General features: G+C 41.5%; 1 protein-coding gene across 2 annotated transcripts in view; it reads right to left on the bottom strand.

The window, feature by feature from the left end:
* Positions 1-2,210: 2,210 nt before the first annotated feature.
* Positions 2,211-22,895, bottom strand: part of fgfrl1a (fibroblast growth factor receptor like 1a) — a 62,028-nt gene continuing 41,343 nt past the window's right edge. The window contains exons 4-10 of one of the 2 annotated variants that reach the window (XR_003594485.1): positions 18,440-18,517; positions 10,685-10,978; positions 7,519-7,691; positions 7,268-7,448; positions 6,423-7,010; positions 4,625-4,626; positions 2,211-2,225 (exon numbers count right to left, since the gene is read on the bottom strand). Coding sequence is in view for 1 of the 2 variants with exons in the window: in XM_028009744.1 (XP_027865545.1) it covers positions 6,619-7,010; positions 7,268-7,448; positions 7,519-7,691; positions 10,685-10,978; positions 18,440-18,517 (1,118 nt within the window). In the remaining variant the exon portion in view is untranslated. Of the gene's footprint in view, positions 2,226-4,313; positions 7,011-7,267; positions 7,449-7,518; positions 7,692-10,684; positions 10,979-18,439; positions 18,518-22,895 lie in introns of those variants that run through there. The other variant, XM_028009744.1, reaches the window with a different exon arrangement.

The following is a 22,895-nucleotide window of genomic DNA, read 5'->3' as shown; positions in this document are numbered from 1 at the left end:
GCAGCGTGTTTTTAATGATTTACAGTGTGAACAAACATGATTTTAATTGCATTTCTTATTTAATGGAAACACTGCAATTGTGAAATTGTGTTTTTTCAACATTAGCTGAATATTGTCAAAGTTTTGCTCACATTTGTAAAAAATAAAAACCCACTGCTAATGTGTCACACCGAGTGGAGACGTTTAAATCAGCGTAATCTTTTCCTCATGTTGGTAATAAGGAATAACGGGTTTTTAAACTTTCTCTCCTGCAGCCTCACATGCGTCGCTGCAGGCCGTACAAATGAGCTCTGCTACTTCAGAGAGCTAAAGCAAACTGTTCTGATGTCAGCCGTAATTATTCGGCAGCGTGTTCCCACAGAGTGTCCTCTGCTGTTCGCCTCTGTGTGTGTGTGTGTGTGTGTGTGTGAGGGGAGAAAGAAGCCTCCCTCTTAATCTGATCCAGACTTCACATTTTGTCGCTCTGCGTTTCAGCCTCGTACCTTTGGAGGTGTAATCCCTTCAGGCAGGACATGACACGAACTAAATGATTTCACACTGGAGCTATTTGTCTGTTAGCGGCTGCAGCCTGAGCCGACGGCGTCATCTGGGATCTTCATCACGTATGAAGTCTAACACTCATAAAGTGATGATGATGTTTAAACTGCAGCCAATGAAGGTCAGATTTACTTCATAATGTTAGTTTAAAACAAACCATTGAAATAATGTCAGTTCTTTAACATCTCTCAACAATCCAAAGTGATTTCAGTTTCAATCGATCGGTGAGCGAAGGATCCTCCTGATCTGCTCTAGTCTTCTTAAAGGGCCGGTATCGTGTAAAATTAACCGTTCTTAGCCTTCCATCATGTTCTGAAGTTTCTTCCTGATCAAAAACAACCCTGCAGTTTGGCTGGGTGGCCGCAGCCCCACAAAACGTTTGTTTGCTTCTTATTGTTAATAGAACAAACAGATTATTTTGTTCAATATATTTAAAGATAACAGAGCTTCAACCTGAGCTTTTCTTTTTCTTTCCAGTCATTTCAAACTGGAACTCTGTGTTCCCATTTATCCACTGGCAGAATGACTTCTATGTGAAAAGAGCAAATAAAGTTAATTAGCTCTAGCAGAAACACTTTGTGTTCACACTTAACAAGTCCAAGTCAAAGTAATAAAACTATTGACTACAAAAAGAGGATGCAGCTGCAGTTTAATTTGACTTTAACTGCAGCGCTTCTGTGAAGGCTCGGAGAACAAACAACTTTATAAAACGTGATGGTGGCAGCATCATGCTGTGGTGGAGGAGGATGACGAGTGTTCAAAGTGTCACAACAATAATTTTAACAAATGAGTAAAAAAAGATTTCATTATAAAACACTGCAGCTTTTAGGGACTATTACCGGCATGTTGCCACCGCCGGAGCCAACAGACTTTCTCCACTCAGGATGAAACATTACTGTATAAACTAAAATTAGCCAAAATGCTAAAGTTAGATTAAACGTGTGGAATAACCAGCATGTTTATTCATATTGACTTAATTCATTGAGCAATTTAAACATAGCTACTAAATCTAAATTATTTATTAGATGACACAACAGACTGTTGAGACTTCAGTTTTGGCCAATGCGGCAAAAAGTTTGGACACCCCTGTGCTAAACGATAATATTGTTGTTTTGAGACCAAACTTTAAATTCTAATTAACATTTAACACTGGATGACATTTTTAATACAAAACTAGAACATTTCTTAAAGACTTTAAACCGCCTGCCAAAGTGTGCATGTCAGTTGGAATCCAGTGTTATGATACTGAAAATTAGCACCAATGCTACGGTTAGCTACATTGTAGTTAGCAGCATGTGCAGTATCACAAGCATGTTCACTTACATTGGCCTAATCCATTCATTGTGCAAAATTTGGTTAATATATCAAAAGTTAGCTTAAATGCTAACTACAAGTGTTGGGTTAACGTTAGCATGGGGGCTATCCTTGGCATGCAAGAGCGACTAGCATGGTGACGCTGCCAATAAGATGTGGGTTTTTATTAGCATATTTATTTACTTAATCCATTCAGTAGACAAAAGACGTATAAACTAAGATTAGCCAAAATGCTAACATTAGCTATTTATGTATGGAATCACCAGCATGCTTACTTATATTGACTTTATCCACTCAGTATGATAAACCTAGCTAATAAATTAAAATGTGCTCAAATATCTAAAATGAACAGACCAAACAAAACATTTTTAGAGCTATAATTTTGGCAGAAAGTTTGGACTCCCTGGCTGAGCTAGCATAGCCGCTACTTCCTCTCAGCCAGGCCCAAACCTGGCAGGACGTGGCGGGAGAAGACAACCGCATATTAGGAGGCTCCTGTCGCGGTTCTGCTGCGGGCGGTACGGGCTTTAAAGGCCGGGGCTTCCTTCCTCTCAGCCGCGTCTCTTTGTTTCTCCCGGTGGAAGCCGCCCGCTGCCTCGCTTTGTGTTTTTGTTTTGCAGGTTTTTATGGAGGTTTTGTGGCAGCGGAGTGGAGGATGATTAGAGGGAGAGGAATGCAAACACAGCAGCCAGGTGTCCGCTTGTTCTCATCTGCATGTGTGCTGCAGGTGAGCGTGGGTCGGCGTCTCCCTGAGCAGAGGGGTGTGTGTGTGTGTGTGTGTGTGTGTTTCATGGTCATTGACTCCTTTCACCTGAGCGCTCCTTTTCGTTGAAGTTAAAAGGCTCTTTCTTCCCTTCGTCGCAGCTGCTGTTGACTCAGGCGCGCAGGAATCTGGAATCTTCATCCAGACACGTAAATATCGATTTATGCTCTGAAATTGATTCTCAAATACAGGGATCAATACTTTCAATACTTAAGTCATTTGACAATGTATCTTACCAAGAGTACATTAAATTATTAAGATATTTCCTAAAAGAGACGGTTTGGTGGGAACTACTTTTTAGATTGGAGTTACAAAAATAAATTTATAAAAACACGCCAATTAAAAAAACTCATGTTTTGTGCAGATGATGCCTTTCCTTCGGCTGTATAGAAATTCATAGGAGTCATGTGATCAAACACAGGATGTTACTGCTGGCGGAAATGACGATGACGACTAAAGGAAGTAGTATGTTAATGGATTTTAATGACTTATTAAAACTTATTCACGTGTGATTTTAATTACATTTCTTATTTAATGGAGACAAAGCAATTTTTTTGTGGAATATCAAAGTTTTACGCACATTTGTAAAGGAAATGCAGATTTTTTTTAAAAACTAGTTGTTTATTTTACCCCTCCAGGGGGTATTTTTGTGGCTCTAGTGTCCCTTATATGACAGCAGGTTGACAGGAAACGGGGGAAGACATGCGGCAAATGTTGTCGGGTCCAGGAGTCGAACCAGCGACGGCCGCATCGAGGACTCAAGGCCTCCAAATACTGGTCGTGCTAACCGCTACGCCACCACTGCACGCCCAAAAAACTAGTTTTTAATTAAACACTTTCAGTAATTACTATTATTAGTATTATTTTAGTTTGCAACACCATTTTGTCATTTCATACGATTGTCTGCTAAAACAGCCTGGCTACAGAAAAATTCATATTCTTTATGGATTAAAATGCTGTTTTTTAGATTTAACTGTCATCAGGTTTTGGACCGGTATCGCTGAGTCCCGGGCCAGAAATCAGAATATTTGATTTTTTCCCTGAAAACTTTAGGAACTGAAGGCCATGTCAGAACAGGAGAGGTCTGCTCTCCGTTTGTCTCTGACTTGTTCACCCTGTTGACCTCTGACCTCTGCCCATGTTCTGTGAACTCATCACATCTTTCAGCGCCTCGCCTCTTCCTCCTGGTTTTCCTCATCATCCTCAGTCAGACACTGAGAATCAAGAAACAAAAAACCAACCAGACTGAAAACAGACGAATTTATCTTTTCATTTTCTCTCTTTTTTCTTCCAATTTTCCTTTTTCTTTTCTCTTAGTTTTTCCCCTCTCTATTTTTTCCTTTGTTCTCTTGATCCACTTTTTTGAAATCGTTTCTGTTTTTCCTCTTGCTCTTTCCCAACCTGTTTTCTTTCTCTTTTTTTCCATTTTTCCTCTCCTCTTTTCATTTCATCCCAGTTTTTCTCTCCTTCCTGCCGCGTTTCCAGATCAACTTGCTCCGTGTCGATTCCACGTTTCACATCTGGAGAAAGTCTTTTTTCCTTCCGGTCCGTTTTTCCAGCCTGTCGCTCATTTTGTTGAACATTTTAAATAAAGCTGGAATATTATGAGTTTTTTAGCTGTATTTGTTTGATCAGATTTGAGACAAAAACATCCTAAAAGTAATTCATGCAGTTTAAAAAAATCATCTGAATAAAGAAGTGGAACATGATTTCATGTTTTAATGGCACCAACAACATGATTATAACGATACAGGAAACAGTTTTCAATCTAAACTACCAACATCTGTACAGGATTGTCATTATGAAGATAATCAATAAAACTTGTATATTTTCTCCGCACATATACATTATCTTACAATATCATGATTGTAGCTTTTGCTACATAGCTTCCATTATGACTAACAGAAATCCATTCATGCAGTAATAATGCCCAGTTATATGGAAAATAACAAGAAATAAATTAAAAACACACTTTCCTTTTTTCAGTATTTTTTATCCCGATGCTATAACTTCTGAATTGTTTAAAGAAATATAAAGTAGATGTATAACACTAATGATATTTCATGTACATTAGTGGTCGGTTCACATAAACACAGTTTGCAACATGATGGAAAAACTAATTATTGTTTTTGGACAACTATTCATTAAAAGAAAATAAAAACATTTTCAATGAAAACGATCCTGATAATCTATTTTACTTTAAATAAAAACAGAAACGTCCCACAGGAGAAGAAATGTAACGTTTAGATGCAGTCAAAGCGTTTATTATTATTCACTAAATGGGTTGAAATGGCAGCAGAGACGGATAAATTAATTCACAGCGACTGTAGAGATGCTGATAACATATTAGAGATAACAAACAAACAGTACTATATGCATTATTTATAAAAATATATATATTTTTACATTATCCTTCTTTATTGTGAAGATTAGTGCAAAAACCTGAAGGTACCGAACGATTTCCTCTGAGGTTCACAGCAAAACATTTTTCAGATTTTTCTGGAGAAATTTCCCCCGACTCAAAGCCGGTCGCATCGTTTAAAATGTAACGTTATTATTATTATTATTATTATTAAGAGCCAAAAACACCAAAATATTGTACATAAATACATGTTTATTTAAGTGGTTTAATAAAAACATATGTGACTGAAATATACTTTAAAAATATTGAATTGTTTCAGGTTCTCAGCATTTTGTTTCAGTGGGCGGGGCTAATGCTGCGTTAGAGAAGCTGATTGGTCGGCAGTTCAGCCGTTGTCTGCGGTAACCAATCAAACTTTAGGGTTTATCATATGAGCAACATTTACTGTTGACATTAATTTACAATACTGATGATTTCAGTTAATAAATTTTAATTATTCTGGAAAATATTGAATCATAAAATTAGTTTTTTATGCATTTATTTGAATTTTGTTTAAAACAATAATATTAAACATGAAATAAATATTATTTGAAAAATTATTTATATATTTTTAACGAACTATGGGACCTTTAACTTATTACATGATGTTTTGCAGGAATATTTTGACAAATTGTAACATCTTTTGTTCATATATTTTCATTTGTTTTTAAAATTTTATCTATTGCATGTTTCCATGTAACAAATGTTTATTTATTGGATTATGATTATTTTGGCACCACGTGAGATGGACGCCTAAACGAAACGTTTAAAACTGTTTTATTTTTAATATAATCTAAATTATTCGTTTTCACTGAAGCAGAACTTCAAGATTTAATTTCACTTTAAACAAAGTTAGCTAGCGATGCTAAAACGTTTCCCTGTTTAAATGTAACTGATGACATCATCACCTCAGCTCAACGGGAGCAGGAAGTGACATCACTCATCGGTTTGTTTTGGCTCAGCTACGTTTCGCCTGAGAAATGAATCCATTATGATCACAAAAACAGTTTTCCTCCAATCGTCTCCAGAGCCACAGGAAGTGGAAAATAACCAGGAAACATTTTTCACACATCAGGATCTGAAAAGTGAAAAGATGAAATCTTCAATTTATATCAATTTATTTCCATTTTATGTTGATTCTCTCATCAAATCTTAATAAGAAATATGTAACTTTGAAAAATGCAGAAAAAATCCAAACGTGTGAAAACTTGAAGGAGTTTTTTTATCTGTGTTGTAAAAGTCAACTACTATAAAGGTTACAGTTAACTTTAACCTTTAAAGGAGTTAAAGTTAACTTTAAACTCATCAGATAAACAATCTGGTCAAACCTTTCACACCTTTTGGACTTAACCTTCACTTTGCAATGTTAAAAACTCTTTTTATTAAGATTTTATGAGAAAAATCAACAGATACTCCAGAGCCGCTGCAGTCGGGTTGATGTTGGCGAAGGACGAAGCAGCGCCAACACTGCTGCTGCAGCTGCTGCTGCAGTCACTGCGACCCGGTTCTGGAAGCTCGTATGAACCAGGTCAGACTTTGGTTGAAGCGAAGGACTTCCTGTCTCTACCTGCTGCAGTTCATGGCGTGCTGTTAGCTGCGTCTGCTAACACTGGTAGTGAATGTGCTGGTGCACCTTGCCGTTGACGTGTGAGTGTGTGTGTGTGTGTATGTCCGTGTAGACCTTGGGGTAGAGCTTCGGCGCCAGCAGCAGCTGCTGATGCGCCGCTGTGTATTCCTCGTATGTCAGCGAGTCTTTGTCCGAGCCCGTGGGTGGCGCCGCGGGGGGCGGCGGCGGCGGCGGGCCGGCCCGTTCCCGGCGCGGTGCGGCGGGCAGCGCGGAGGAGGCGGAGCCGCTGCAGCTGCGTTTCGATTGGTAGAACCAGAGGAGGGCGGTGCCCAGGATGAAGGCCACGCCCGCCGGGATGCCGATGATGACGGGCCAGGGCAGGCCGGGGGGCGTTACCATGGGAACGGAGCTGGGCTGGGACTTCCTGTCTGCAGGACAGAAACACGAAAATTTATTTTAGTAAACGGAAAATTGGTCGTCCAAAAGTTTTAAACTAAGAAAATTCCAGGTTTTCCTTTAAATGATTCAGATTTTACATAAAAAAAGAGATTAAAATCCCTTTAAAACTAAGAAACCATTAATGTATGAAACTATGAAAATATTTCTACAGAGGTCAGAGGTCAGCGGGATGGATGAGTGGGCTAACAGTTGGTCCATCCCGCCTCTCTGACCCCTGACCTCTGACCTGGCAGCACGGTGAGGTAGGCGCTCCTGAAGCTGTAGCCCTTGCTGTTGGCTCCCAGGCAGATGTACATGCCGGCGTCGTCCTGCTGGGCCCGGCTGATCAGCAGCTTGTTCAGGTACGACCCGTCGGGTCGGGACCAGACCTCCCCGGTGGGCAGGACCACGAAGCGCTGGTCTCCGGCCTGCAGGAGGCGGGGAGGAGGGGTCAGATCCAGAACCGGAGCCCTGTGTGTGCGCGGCGTGACCTCTGACCTCTATGGTGGAGTTGAAGCGGGCCTCGTCTCCGGGTTCGACCCGTTTCAGCCACTGGATGACCGGCTTCACGTCGCTGCGGACCTTACACTGGAAGGACGTGGTTCCGCCGTAATCCACGGTGGTGTTGACCGGGTGGGTTCCGGTCAGAACCGGCTTGGAGATGGTCCGCTCTGGAGACACACCGAGACCGTCAGCAACACCACCGGGCTTTGACTAGGCCATGCTCTCAGATAAACATGTTCTTTTGTTTTGGTTTTTCCATTGGAGATCGAGATATATAAAGTACACTATAACTAAAATCCACTATTGTCATTAATTATTGTTAATTATTATGATAATATTGATATTTTGCCACTATTTTCCAGTAATATAATAGTTGTGACATAATGTAAGAATATATTCTCAATAAACTTTAAATTCTAATAAATATTTAACACTGGAACTGGAAGACATTTTAAATATCTAAAATAAATAAACAAAAAAACAGAAACAACCAATAAAATGAATTATTTAGTCTCTTTCATCAAAACGTTTAGTTGAGACCAAAACATCAGTTTTTGGTAGAAAATCTTTACACCGTTTTTTATTTTTAAACAGTTTTAATTTTGGAAACTTGAAACTGCTGCTGCGCAAGTTACTCAACAGGCTGTTGCTAGGTAACCAAAGAGAGGGTGGGGGGCCGAAACTGCCTGTTACCCAGCAGGTTGTTGCTAGGCAACCATAGAATCTGTGAGTTAGTTGATGCTAGCAGCTAGCTTAGCTCACATTGACGGGTTAAAGCGGACTGGAGTCGGGCTAAAGCGGACTGGAGTCGGGCTAAAGCGGACTGGAGTCGGGCTAAAGCGGACTGGAGTCGGGTTAAAGCGGACTGGAGTCGGGCTAAAGCGGACTGGAGTCGGGCTAAAGCGAACTGGAGTCGGGTTAAAGCGAACTGGAGTCGGGTTAAAGCGGACTGGAGTCGGGCTAAAGCGGACTGGAGTCGGGTTAAAGCGGACTGGAGTCGGGTTAAAGCGGACTGGAGTCGGGTTAAAGCGGACTGGAGTCGGGCTAAAGCGGACTGGAGTCGGGTTAAAGCGGACTGGAGTCGGGTTAAAGCGGACTGGAGTCGGGCTAAAGCGGACTGGAGTCGGGTTAAAGCGGACTGGAGTCAGGCTAAAGCGGACTGGAGTCGGGTTAAAGCGGACTGGAGTCGGGTTAAAGCGGACTGGAGTCGGGCTAAAGCGGACTGGAGTCGGGTTAAAGCGGACTGGAGTCGGGCTAAAGCGGACTGGAGTCGGGTTAAAGCGGACTGGAGTCGGGTTAAAGCGGACTGGAGTCGGGCTAAAGCGGACTGGAGTCGGGCTAAAGCGGACTGGAGTCGGGCTAAAGCGGACTGGAGTCGGGCTAAAGCGGACTGGAGTCGGGTTAAAGCGGACTGGAGTCGGGTTAAAGCGGACTGGAGTCGGGCTAAAGCGGACTGGAGTCGGGTTAAAGCGGACTGGAGTCGGGCTAAAGCGGACTGGAGTCGGGTTAAAGCGGACTGGAGTCGGGTTAAAGCGGACTGGAGTCGGGTTAAAGCGGACTGGAGTCGGGTTAAAGCGGACTGGAGTCGGGTTAAAGCGGACTGGAGTCGGGTTAAAGCGGACTGGAGTCGGGTTAAAGCGGACTGGAGTCGGGTTAAAGCGGACTGGAGTCGGGCTAAAGCGGACTGGAGTCGGGTTAAAGTGGACTGGAGTCGGGCTAAAACGACTCCACTTGCAGAAAGTTTCTCTTCTTTCTTTTTCTCGATCGGTTGGAAGCGCTGGTTCATGACTTACGGCCGTCTGAAGGACAAAATGTCTCATCTGACATCAGCAAGCAGCCGATTGATTAATGTCCTCTCTAATCTGTGTGTGTGTGTGTGGGGTGTGTGTGTGTGAGGAGGCCTACAGCTGTGGTGTAATGCAGAGCAGATGCTTGAAGTGAAGCGAAAGCCTCAACAGAGCTGTAACCTCTGGTTTGACACAGACACACGTTGAGCGAACTGAGCGACGGTAAATCATCGGCGGCTCCTGCAGCCGTCCAACAAAAGCTAATGCATCAACGAGCTCGACTCTTCGCCTTCACTGAGAACATTACAACACAACCTTCTTTAGACAAAACCTCTGGCTGGAGAAACGCCGCAGAGCATTCCTACCAACACTGGAAGAAAAACACATTTAAAACCTCCTATCCTCTGCTTAACAAAAACCATTTGTTAAATTTCCATTTAAGAAAAACGGCTCAGAAATATTCAGTATCATGGGAAAGTATGCACGCCTGTTGATCTTTTCTGACTTAAAAACCCATTAAACTTTATGTAACTACTATTTGGACTTTGAACTCAGGTCAGCTGTATGATGGAATATTGACAACAAGCTACAATTTTTAGATTTTTCACGAGAATAAAGGAAGAGCAGGAGTTTTTAAAGAGACAGAGGCCCAATTTAAAGGTGGATTCAAGTCATATTGATATAAAAAGCAACAACTGAAGGAAACATGACTGGACCTGTCAGGGTAAAAGATGTTTCTGGACAATTAATTGTCCCAGACGTTATTCCGATAAATGATGATATTGTTGTTTTGAGACCATTTTGCAGTCACATAATGGAAATGGCATAATAATGCAAGAAGATCAAAAAACTTTCAATTCGAATGAATATTTAAAACTGGAGCTAGAAGACCTTTTAAATACCCAAAACAAATAAACAAAATAACTGAAACAACAAATAAAATGAATTATGAAATTTCTGTAAACAAAATTATCCTTTAAAAAATGTTTAGTTGAGACCAAAACACCAGACTGAGAATTTTTATCATCCAGTTTGTAGAAGAAAGAGAAAAACAATAAATCATGCAAATATAAATTATTGGGCTGGTTTTAATTCATCATTAATTGATTTATTGCTTATTGCAGCAGGACTAATTTAATCAAATGACGTTTAACTGTCAGTGATGGAAACAAATTCAGGATCTCATTATGATGCAAAACATTTCTCCTTATAATGAGACTAGTTTTATGTCTCCTTAGAGCAAGAAAGTTTCTTTTTAAAACATGAAAATGTTGCAATGAGACGCAAACCCCGTTAAAATGACAAATGTTAGCGTTAGCATGACCTTTAATGACTCTGGCCCGCCCCTTTTAACTGTGAGCGTCCGGACTTACGTATGACCTCCACCTTGTAGGTGGCGTTGATCTGTCCGGCGCGGTTGGAGACTTGGCAGGTGTACTTCCCGCTGTGCTCCGGCGCCAGGTTCTTCAGGCTCAGTGTCCATCTCTTCTTCTTCTTCTCTCCGCCGGCGCCGCCGTCCTCCTCCGCCAGCAGCTTGCTGTCCTTCAGCCACACGATGTCCGGGTGCGGGTTCCCGCTCGCCGTGCACTTCAGCCGCACCGAGCTGCCCACCGGCCGCTCGATGACGCGCCGCCTCATCTTCGCCGGCTCGGTGAAACGAGGACGAACTGCAGACACAACGGGACAAGAGGACAAATTTTAACTTCACGGCAGGGAAGAGCGGCTTAATCAATACCTCTGATACGCTTAAAATCAATTCACAAATCAATATCAATACTTTCAACACTTCAGCCATTTGAGATGATGTATCTAAGCAAAACAATGTCAAATTATTGAGATTTTTCCAAAACAAGACAGGCTGAAGGGAACTACTTTCTCTTCCGCCTGGTAAAGTGAGTAATGGCGCTCATGTTGCTGCTGCGTTTTTTTACTACCCTGGCAGTAGTAAAATGAAAACAATACAGTGATCTGTTCTTTATAAAGCCATATTTTGAATTACAATATTTTTTCACTATTTTAAAAGCACATTTGGTATTTTTGTACAAAACATCGGATCGATATCGTTTGAATTTTACTCCGTATTGGATCGGAAAGGAAGTCGGTGGAACGTCACTACATTGCAGATTTCATCAAACTAATAACTCTGTCAGCAAACAGAGACATGGAAGAAGCTACTGGTTTGTTTCCAGCTGCAGAAGCTGCTGCAACTGGGAGGAAAAACGTCCGTCAATCAGATTTTCTGCTTCGTGAATCGTCATCTTGTTTTCTTTGGAGCTTTTGTTTCTGCAGCAGCTGCAATCAGAAACTCATTTTCCGCTCTGGAAGAGTCGCTGCTGTTTTCGTGAGCTCGTCTTTGTGCGGCGTGAAATCCGCTGGTTTGAAGTTAATTTTGATCCGAGTCCAAAAACATCAGCAGACATCGCTGGAGTCAAAAAGGGTTCGGTTGCATCATCCTGACACGTGACTCCACGAAAATATGACAACATGACGAATGAATTACTGACGGCGTCAAACCAGCCGAGACGCTGGAGGGAAATGATGCAGCGAAGGACGAGGGACCGACGAGGCTTCCTCCGACAAACACACCACCGACATGAACGAAGAGACAGAGGAAGGAAAAGGAATAAAATAATAAAAAACATGACAAATGGAAAGAGGAATAAAAAGAAAAATTAATAAATAAAGAAAAAGGAAGATTTAGAAAGAAGGAAAAAAACTGAAAGAGAAATAAAAAGGAAAATGGAGAAAAATAAATATAAAAAGTAAAATTTAAAAAGAAATGTATTCTTTTATTACATTTTTCTTATTTCAATAAAAAATGGGAAAAAATAATAAAAAAACATAATTTAATGAAGAAAGTAAAGGAATAAACTAAATAAATAAAATAAAAATGAAGAAAACAAAGCAAAACGAAAAAAGAAATTAGAAGAAAAGTGGAAAAAAATAAAATATAAAGGAAAAAAGAGATTAAAAAGAAAATTAAAACATCAAAAAAGGAGTACAAAGGACATTATTTGAAAAATAAAAGTAATAGCAACAAAATGTGAAGACAAAAAAGGAAATGAATAAAAAAGCAAAAGTAGAGGAGATCACTGTCGATCACAGCCGGTCGGGCGAATTAATAAGAATATTTATGGTAACACTCTAAACTTTCCCACATTTTGTCACATTGCAAAACATAAAGTCGTCCATAACAGAGCGAAGAACTTTTCCAAAACAAAAACACAAAGTGTGGGATGAATCTGCGACTCTTCAGGCGTTTCCAGAAACAACTTTCACTTCAAACCGAGTTAATGTTCATGGTGCTGGTTGTTCTCTACGGAACCTCAAAGGAGCCAAAAATAATGTTCAACGTTTGAAAAAAACATTTCTGGGTCAGAAAATTTTGAATTCAAAGTCACAGAATCATTTCTCACTTTATCTAACTGACTGTAATTTGCATCATTTAGCTTGAAGTAAACATGAATTCATGCCTTTAAAGCACAGAATGACAAGCAAAGTTTGTTATGTACATAAATAAAAACGTGAAACGGTTGAACTGCGACCTGGTTGTATCTGAACCCCAGGATCTGTTGAACACAAACCGTCCTCAGTGAAAAGCCATCAGTAAAACCAGATCAAAGCGGGAAAACGATCCAGTAGGCCGAGAGGAGAGGAAATCACTCACAGGAGCGCTTGATTTTATGGCCCTCACGTCCCAGCCGCAGCAGATAGCCATCAGCCGGGAGAATAAATCAGCCCAAACTGCTGCGTCTCTTTCTGCAGACGCCGCTGTTGCTGCAGCGCTAGGTAAACAAACCCGGACAAGAGTTATGTGACGGAGATTACTCAGCGGAGTTCGGCCTCCGATGAGCGGCTCGGAGCCGGGCAGGACGACAAAGCAAACATGCAGGGAGGACTTTTAAGTTTCGCCTTTGTCTGGGAAAAGCTACTGGACCAGAACTGAACTGTGACCAGCCTGAGTCAATAAATCCTGCAGAACCGGAGGAAGAGATGCAAGACTCCCAACTGGTGAAAACTGGAAATTACTGCAGAGAGAGGGAGAAATAATAAACCAAGGAAACAAACTACTTCAGGAAAAACATGAATAAAGTTCATTTTGAGGGTAAAACACAATTAAATCCAACACAGAAGAGAAAAACTGAAACAAAACAGTAAAAATTTAAAATTTGAAGGAGATGAGAAACAGAGGATCTGGGCGAAGCAGAGAGAGGGAGGTGAGAGGAAGAGCGAGCCAAAGGGCAGCTTGTCCTGGGTCTCAGGGGCCGCGTCAGGGGCCACGTCAGGGGCCACACTTCACAGGATAAAATACTGCTGCCCCCTACTGACCGGGGGTGGGGGGAGAGAGAGAGAGAAAAACAGAGAGAGAAACAGAGAGAGAGAAAGAGAGAGAGAGAGACTCCTGAAGTTCACCTTCCACTCAACACAATAACACGACCAACACAAATTTTAAACCAATTAATCACATTTTAGGGCTGGAAAGATTAATCAGATTAATCGCTTATTAAAGTAATTGTCAAGTTATTTAGTAATTAATTGTTAACTGCAGTAACCTGACTCAAAAAAGATACAAAAATATATTCAGAAAAGAAATTAATCAATTGTACAACATATTTATCTTAGAGCTGAAACGATTAATCAGATTAATTGTTGTTAATTGTGGTTAATCATGATTAATCAATTATCAAAATAATCAAAAACTAGTTTAGTTATTGATTAATCAAGTCATTTCTCCAACTAGGGCTAGGCTAGAGTATTTGTCTTGGTTGTTTTTACCCAGAATGCCCTGCTCTGTAGTCCATTTCCTGGAGCGTTCTCCAGCATTCACATATGCATTCAAACCGAGTTCAGTTCTTTGGTTTGATTATGGATTCACAACTCCTAAACAAACCGGATTTTCTATGCAAGCGGACTGGAGTCGGGTTAAAACTAGGGTGACCAGACGTCCTCTTTTTCCCGGACATGTCCTACTTTTCAGACCTAAAAAGATGTCCGGGGGGAATTTAAACATCGTCCGGGATTTTGGTCAACTGCCTCAAAACACATTACATAGCTTACATTGCATTGTGATTACATTGCCACTCCGTTCCACTCCTCCATTCCAGGTTTCTTTGTATGGCAAATTAGTCACGCCCTTCTCCCCAAATCCAATCACGTTGCATTATGTGTGCGAGTGTGTGTGGGAAAAGTAAAGATAGCTGAGTTGACTTGTACACCGGCCGCTAGACTAGTTAAACCTTAAGTGTGACAGGCGATAGCACATGTGTGTCCGCCGATTCTACGGCAAAAATGCCTAAACGAAAGTGTACGTTTACGGAGGAATTAAAGAAAAGATTCCCGTGCTTTCGAAAGCTACCGATTAATGGACTGCACGTCTGTGTTGTTAAAAAAGGCTTTCACAGACTCCCCAACAACTCACCCCCCCGCTGCAGGTTGACCTGGTTTTCCCAAAGTAAAATATGGTCACAGTAGTTAAAACGGACTGGAGTCGGGTTGAAGCGGACTGGAGTCGGGTTGAAACGGACTGGAGTCGGGTTGAAACGGACTGGAGTCGGGTTGAAACGGACTGGAGTCGGGTTAAAGCGGACTGGAGTCGGGTTGAAGCGGACTGGAGTCGGGTTAAAGCGGACTGGAGTCGGGTTAAAACGGACTGGAGTCGGGTTGAAGCGGACTGGAGTTTGGGTTAAAACGGACTGGAGTTGGGTTAAAGCGGACTGGAGTCGGGTTGAAACAGACTGGAGTCGGGGTAAAGGGACTGGAGTCGGGTTGAAACGGACTGGAGTCGGGTTGAAGCGGACTGGAGTCGAGTTGAAACGGACTGGAGTCGGGTTAAAGCGGATTGGAGTCGGGCTAAAGCGGATTGGAGTCGAGTTGAAACGGACTGGAGTCGGGTTAAAGCGGATTGGAGTCGGGTTAAAGCGGACTGGAGTCGGGTTAAAACGGACTGGAGTCGGGTTGAAGCGGACTGGAGTCGGTTTGAAGCGGACTGGAGTCGGGTTGAAACGGACTGGAGTCGGGTTGAAGCGGACTGGAGTTGGGTTAAAACGGACTGGAGTCGGGTTAAAACGGACTGGAGTCGGGTTAAAGCGGACTGGAGTCCAGTAAAAGCGGACTGGAGTCGGGCTAAAGCGGACTGGAGTCAGGTTAAAGCGGACTGGAGTCCAGTAAAAGCGGACTGGAGTCGGGCTAAAGCGGACTGGAGTCAGGTTAAAGCGGACTGGAGTCGGGTTAAAGCGGACTGGAGTCCAGTAAAAGCGGACTGGAGTCGGGTTAAAGGGGACTGGAGTCCAGTAAAAGCGGACTGGAGTCGGGTTAAAGCGGCTCGGCTATTTGGCCTACAACAAAATTTCAGATTTTTTTCATACCAGATCCAATTTCTGATTATAATTGATTGTTTTTCTTAAATAAATTGTAAATTAAATATTTTCAAAACGTCTTATTTCAGGAAGGATCTCCTTCACGGTCAGGCTACGAGAATCTTGTTTAATTCTGAGAAAATAGTCATAAAATGATCAGAATAAAGACACGTTTTAACCAAAATAACATCCTAAAAGTAGAAGAGAAAAGTTGTTTTAATGAGAAAAAAGCTTTGAGTTGACGTGAGCAGCTCCGTCTTTGAAATGAAAATTGTTTGCACGATTGTTTCAAACTCCTGCTACTTATAACCCTCAAGACCCATGGTCTAGTCAAAGTCCAAGTGAGAATCTCACATGTTCTCCATCCAACCTGAGTCTGAAATGTTGTGCAAAGAAAACTCTAAACCTGTTGGAGGTGTGTCTAGTCAAAGTCCAGACTGGGAACAGCCAAAGGTTCAGTTTTATCCAGAGTGAACTGTTTGAGGCTCTCGATTTTATTTTTCGGTTTGTTGAAACATCCACGCCGCTCTGAGTCTTCCTGCTGGACGCGGATGACCTCAGGCTGCACCGCGGTCCGAACGGCCCAGGCGGACGGTTTGACGGTTCCTTAGAGAGCCGCTGTCAGCCACGAAACATGGAGGAACGAAACCTGAAGCTGTTTTAGAAAAGCAGGAAGCTATAAAGCAAGTCAGTGCAGAAAGACTGCTGGGTTTCCTGGATGTGAGCTCATTTCAGACGGACCAAAGTTCAGAGGAAAAAACCCAGGAGGACAGAAACTATTCAGAGCGTCTCCAGGGGAAAGGCCAGGCTGGAGCACATTACTGCCTGCAGCGCCCACTGATGGACGAGAACATGCTGTGATGGAGAAGAGGTCCGAGACGCAGCAAGATGTCCGATCTCTGCTGCAGAACCCACAAATAATCCTCAAACTCTGCAGAATGAAGCAATTAAATGATATCACAGAGGTGCTGGTGGAGATGCTTCTGTTAGAATTTATCAGTAATCAAATATTCAGCTGATTTTTCCTGACGATTAATCGATTATTCTGATGATTAATCGTCAAAAGAATAGATAATATAAAATGCCACTTTCTGCAGATTTTCATGTAACTTAAGCTTATTTTGTACAATGTTAGAAAGACATTAAAAGATGCAAATAAATTATTCCATTCATTTTTTTAAATAAAAAATGAGATTCCTTCAGTGAATGCATAATGTTTGTAGCATAAAATGCATCTGCAGCTAAAAAATAGTAACATGCTGCTGCTGCACTTTACATGAATGCAGTGTTGGGCTGATTTGGGGATTCATTTGCTGATTAACTGATAAATAATTGGATACAAAAGTTGTTACTGCAGTTATTTTTTTCTATATTTTAAATATATTTTTTAAAAATTGATTAATCATTATTAATCCGATTAATCGTTTCACAGATTTACATTTTCTCGTCTCATTTAGCATTTAAAGGTAAGGTGAAGTAAGCAAAGAATTTGGGTTTCAGTCAGGAAGGAACCGTGACGTTATTCCCAGCGCTGCAGGAAGAGCGCAGAGCAGAAAAGATCCAGACTCCAGTCCAACAGAACCTGGACCTCGGTGCTCCTGTTAGTAGTGATTGCTGTGTTAATAGGAGCTGAGAGCTTATGTAAGCCTGGGTTCCTCCGGGTAGCTGCAGAGAGAAAGTTGGCTCTGGTTCTGTTCCTGTTGGACCTTCAGTTACAGCATCATCCATCAGGAGGATGAATGACGCTCCAAAGCCTCAACCTGAGCCCAGAGGTTACAGCAAACTAAAACTAATTCACCAAACGGAGAAAAATGTTTAAACCGAAGGAAAGAAACAAACTAACTGGACGTTTATGAAACTCAAACATACTGAATTTATGGATGACGTCCTTCGTTTCTGAATCTATTTGTTAGCCTTTCGAACTGATGTGCTGAAGATAAAACAGTAAAAGTCGGAATAAAACACCAGAAACAGCTGGTGGATCAACAAATATTAAATACATTTTTTCAAAATGAGTATCTTCTGTTTAAACATGATCACAATCCGTTGACCTTTTTCAATTCTGCATCTAAAATGAACCAAACTATGAAAAAAGTCAAACTCGTAAAGACTAAACTGAAATTACACTCAAAAACTTACCACATGACTTTATTTTGTTAATGGAAAGCAAAAAAGAAATACTAACCTGAATTTAAGACTTTTATCTAAAATAACATTAATAAATTAACCAGATTGCAAAGTTAGTTCATGTTAGTCTGACAAACTCTGAACTTATTTAGCTTTTTTTACTCAACATAAACTAATTTTGTTACTTTAACAGCTAAAATTTGCCTTAATTCAACTGATAAGCTTCTTAATTCAACATGATTTTTTCTGGTTAACTAAATTTTAGTTTGTCAAAAGATTCCAAATTAATTAAGTAGGTCTAATGTCATTTTGTTATTGTCTTTATTTAACACCAAACAATATTTAAAAAACAAAAACTAGCAAACGCACTCTAAAAACTAATTAAAACAAACTGAATTAACCAAAAGTCACAACAAATTAAAACTAAATAAGAATTAAAAACTCAAAACTATTAGAACCTGCCGAGTCAGCAGAGAAAGTCCAGTTTATTACTTTGATCAGTTTTGGTGTTTTTGTGCAAAACTCAACATTTCCTCAGACTCAGAATCCTGACTGCCTGTCATTGTTCGGTTTTATGTCAATATTAATAATGACGGAGTTTTTACAATGTTTCCACATTAATGTGAATAATTAATGAGCTTTTACCCGGTTTCCCAGCCAGGTCTGGGGGCTGCATGGAGCCGCCGGCGGGTTCGCCTTCTCTGTTCCTCAAACTGGAGTCATCTGGTGGCAGAAAGACAGAAGCGACTAAATATTCTCTGATTTTTAACTTTCATATGGTAAAATCCACTTGTTGCACATAAAATTAAACAAAATGCAAAAAAATGAACTTTATTTTAATTTTTTCTTTATGTCAAACCAAAAACAATCAAGAAACATTTAAAATGCTGAAATACAGAGTTTTAATGTGTCGTCCTTTCTAAAAGGAGGCTTCGTTATCATTTTAAAACCATTTATGTGGCGATCTTTGGTTGTTAAAACATAAATAGATGCTGGACGTTGATGCTAACTGCTAAACGCATAAAAAAAATTAGGAGGAGTTAATGCTAAACACATTACAAACTATCAGAAGCTAATGCTAACCCACTGAACACCTAAAAACATTAGCAGACGCTAACATTAAACTGCTAAACAAATTTTAAAATTAACACAAGTTTGTGCTAAACCGCTAAACATAAAAAAATCTGCAGAATCTAAGGCTAAACTGCTAAAAGCATAAAAAATTAGCAATTCTAACACTAACCATTAGCTGGTGTGAGACCAGCTAACAGCAAAGTGTCAGTTTCTGATGTCATGTTGATGGGAAAAATTTATTGGCTTAAAAGAATCAAATCAGGTCATTTGATGTCAGGTGAGGTCAGGTAAGGTCAGGTGAGGTCAGGTGAGGTCAAGTAAGGTCAGGTGAGGTCAGGTAAGGTCAGGTGAGGTCAGGTAAGGTCAGGTACTTCTCCTCTGATCTTTGGACCAGATCCAACCTCCTGCAGTGTTTCTGTGATGAAAGCTTTAAAATTAATGCAAAGTGTCACCACCAACCCTTCACTCGCCACAGGAGCGTTGGGTTTTCTTTCCACTAAATTTTCTCCATTTTAGCTCCAAACAGACATGAAGTGAGTTAATCTGTCGTATTGAAGGAGCTCTGTTGGTTGGACCAATATCAATAGCATCCTGCGGCCCGCGTGGCTCCCGTCCTGCCAGAGGGGTCGCTATAAGTTACTGCAGGACGCGGCGTCGCATGAGGGGCTGCATGTGTCCTGCATCGCTCGGCTCCCAGCATTCCCGGCTAACCGCCTTCCTCTCTACCTCTTTGGTCCCTCGGTGCAGCCGCACGAACGGCGACTTCTGAGGAGGGCCGCTGTTTGAAGCCCCGCGTTGTGTGTGTGTGTGTGTGCGTTTGCTTCTAATACCTTGTGGGGGCCATTTTCCTGACACATACTACGTTGTGGGGACCCACTGCTCCTTGTGGGACCGAAGCCTGGGCCCCACAAGGGGAAATGCTGTTTTTGGGTCAGGGGTCAGATTTAGGACTAAAGTGCGAATTGAGTTTTGGCTGGTTAGGATTAGAGTCAGGTTTAGGCTGTAGAAATGAATGGAAGTCAAAGGAAATCCCCGCTAGCGAACCCCTTCCCCGCTCAGATCGACTGTAAACCAGATCAGCCAGAGATCCTCCACACAGAAAAGAAAATAATTCAGTTTACAGAGAAAGCAGCAGAAATGATGACAATGTAGAAGTTCAATAATAAGATGTTAATGGATGGACGGTTGGATGAACGGTTGGATGAACGGTCGGATGAACGGTCGGACTTCAACATGTCTTCCAGCTCTGCTGACTCTTCCCAAACGTTTGGTGGTTGGGATAAAACCTGACAGTTGGGTTTGAGGCTGAGCTTCAGACAGAGCAGAGATTTCTTCCTCCTCTCAGCTGTTTTTAATAAACCTCTCATAAACTCTCAGTAATAGCATCCACATTCATTAATATAACAAATGGTTGCTGGTTTTGCTTCAGTGAGAACTCGGAACAAACTGCAGAAATCTCTAAGTTGAGACGTTTCCTGGTGTTGGCAGCGCGGCTCGCCAGGCTCCAGGTTCAGTTTGTGGCGTTTAGCTCCAGATTTTAACGTTTTATTGGGGCTTTCCATCTTTCTGCTCGGTTTCTGCCTCGTTCCCTCGCCTTCCTCTCTCCTGCCCGGCTTTATGCCATGCTGCGTCTCACAGATTCACGGCCGCATGTGGAAGGCAGCGTGTTTGTGTAACCTCTCTTTATATTTGCTTTCAGGTCTGCAGAGAGAAGCCAGAAATACAAGTCCCAGCTGTCCCGTTCACAGGAGTCCGTTTGGATCCAAAGAGGCTCCGGTTCCTCCAAAGTTTAACACTGACACACAGGATTTAGCTCTGGATATACATGACTGCAGCTGAAAAAGATGCACAAGCCTTTACCAGGATCAGAACCAGATCTGTGTGTAGTTAGAATAGAATAGAATAGAATAGAATAGAATAGAATTACTTTATTCATCCCAGCAGGGAAATTATTTCGCAGTTACAGCATAGAGACAAGACACACAACATCCACCACTGAGTATCAATTGTAGACAAGATAAGAATAAAATATAACATGCTGTCAATATAAAAAGCAGCTTAGAGCAGTCCTTGCAAAGATTCAAAATGCAGATATGTATATGTAAATATATGTACAGCAGTGTGCCACAGTGCAGTTGTGCGAAATCGGACTGATTAGTGCAGAACAATGATTTAGCTTTTATTGTACAGTGAGATGGCATGTGGCAGGAAGGATTTCCTGTATCTGTCCCTACGACAGCGGAGCTGGAGCAGCCTATGTGAGAAGGTGCTCCGCTGTCTGTCCACTATGTGGTGGAGAGGCTGCTGTTTATTGTCCATAATAGACAGAACCTTCTTCAGTGTCCTCCTCTCCACCACAGTTTCCAGGGACTCCAGCCTTAGTCCCAGTACAGAGCCAGCTTTCTTAGTTCTGGATATTTCTGGACGATAAATCATCCCAGAGGTCACAGCAATAAACGGTGATATTGTTGTTTTGGGGCTATTTTCAAGTAACAATAATGTGAGACTGTCAAAGATCAATAGAGCCCCTGCAGTGAGACGCCACGCCTTCAGCTTCCTGCTGGAGGGCAAGAAACTGCTAACTGACGATAACTAGCACTGGTGTTGTCAACTTGTCAACATAACTTACCAAATCTTAAATTCACGTGCGATATATAAAAGAAAAAGGGACACAGTGCTTTGCTACTAATTAACAACACTAAGACAACTAGATAACAAGGTCAAGAAAAACTCTTAAAAAAAATAGTGAGGGTGAGGGAAGTAGCTCAGGTATGCTAGCTTGACTTTGGCAACAGTTAACATGTAGATGTGATGTCAAATTTTATGTGTTTCAGATCAGCTAAAAAATGAAAAAACACCAACTCTGACGGATTATCAGTGGAGCAGGTGTTTAAATTAGCTGATCGACCGCCACAGTGTTAGCTTAGCTAATAGCACTGGTAGCTAATAGCACTGGTAGCTAATCTACCACAGTGATCACTTAATAATAATCATAAAAAAATAAACATCCAGCCTGAAAACATAAAACTGTAATGGACTGAATGTTCTGCTCTTTGTGTGGAAAATGTCTGAATGTTTTTTGTTGATGAATCCTGAAATAGTGCCATTGTTGTTGACCGTTGCTATGGGAACGAGTCTGTGTCGCCGCATGTGCACATCTGCGAAATTTCCATGCAACATGTCTATAAACTTTAAATTCTAGCGAACATTTGCCACAGGAAGTGGAAGACATTTTAAATATTCAAAATAAAACGAAACAACAAATGAAATGAATGATAAAGTCTCAGAAATTAAAAGTCTCCAGCTGAGACCAAAACGGAGCCTGGAGGCTTTTATCATCCAGGTTCTGGCAGAAAAATATTGTTTACATGCAGATTTAGCGCCTGGCTTAAATAGAGTTTTAAAGAAAACTCTAACAAAGATGATAAAAACTGAACCTGATTGGACGTTTGATCAACCCCAACCACCAATCAGCTTCTTCCCTGTTCAATCATCTTTAAAAGTTTCTTTGTCATCAACAGAGACTTGACTCTTGCTGGTTTTTGTTTTGGGGTAAAGAACTGGTCCAGGTCTGACAAACCGCTGACGTTTGGGGAGAATAAAGCGTTAAAAGCTGAACTCCTGCAGCGGATCCATCCTCCAGCCTGACCGGCAGAGTAAACATCATTTGTCCTTCAGCAGCGGCTCGGCCTGTCGGAGCACCGACCCCCTACCAAAACACACAGTGTCATTATAACTCCATCATCCAATTACAGCGTGGAAACAATGAAAGCCGCTCTGTGTGGTTTCTGTTATTGTGGGATCTGGAACGATCCAGAATGTTTCTGGCTGCAAGGCGACGCGCCGTTTCCTGCTTTCCTCCCGTTCAGGAAGGTTTGGACCATCACACAGCGCGGCCGTCATAAACCGCTACTGCTGGACAATATGGCTGAAAAACTTATCACTACAGCCACGTTTCATATCAGTACATATTGATAATTATTGATTCAGGGTTTTTTAATATCTTTCACTTCACGCTCTTGCTTTT

Source organism: Xiphophorus couchianus, chromosome 23 (assembly GCF_001444195.1).
Source record: "Xiphophorus couchianus chromosome 23, X_couchianus-1.0, whole genome shotgun sequence".
Lineage (NCBI taxonomy): Eukaryota > Metazoa > Chordata > Actinopteri > Cyprinodontiformes > Poeciliidae > Xiphophorus > Xiphophorus couchianus.
The sequence above is the reverse complement of the archived record's forward strand: the minus strand, read 5'-3'. Positions and strand labels throughout refer to the sequence as shown.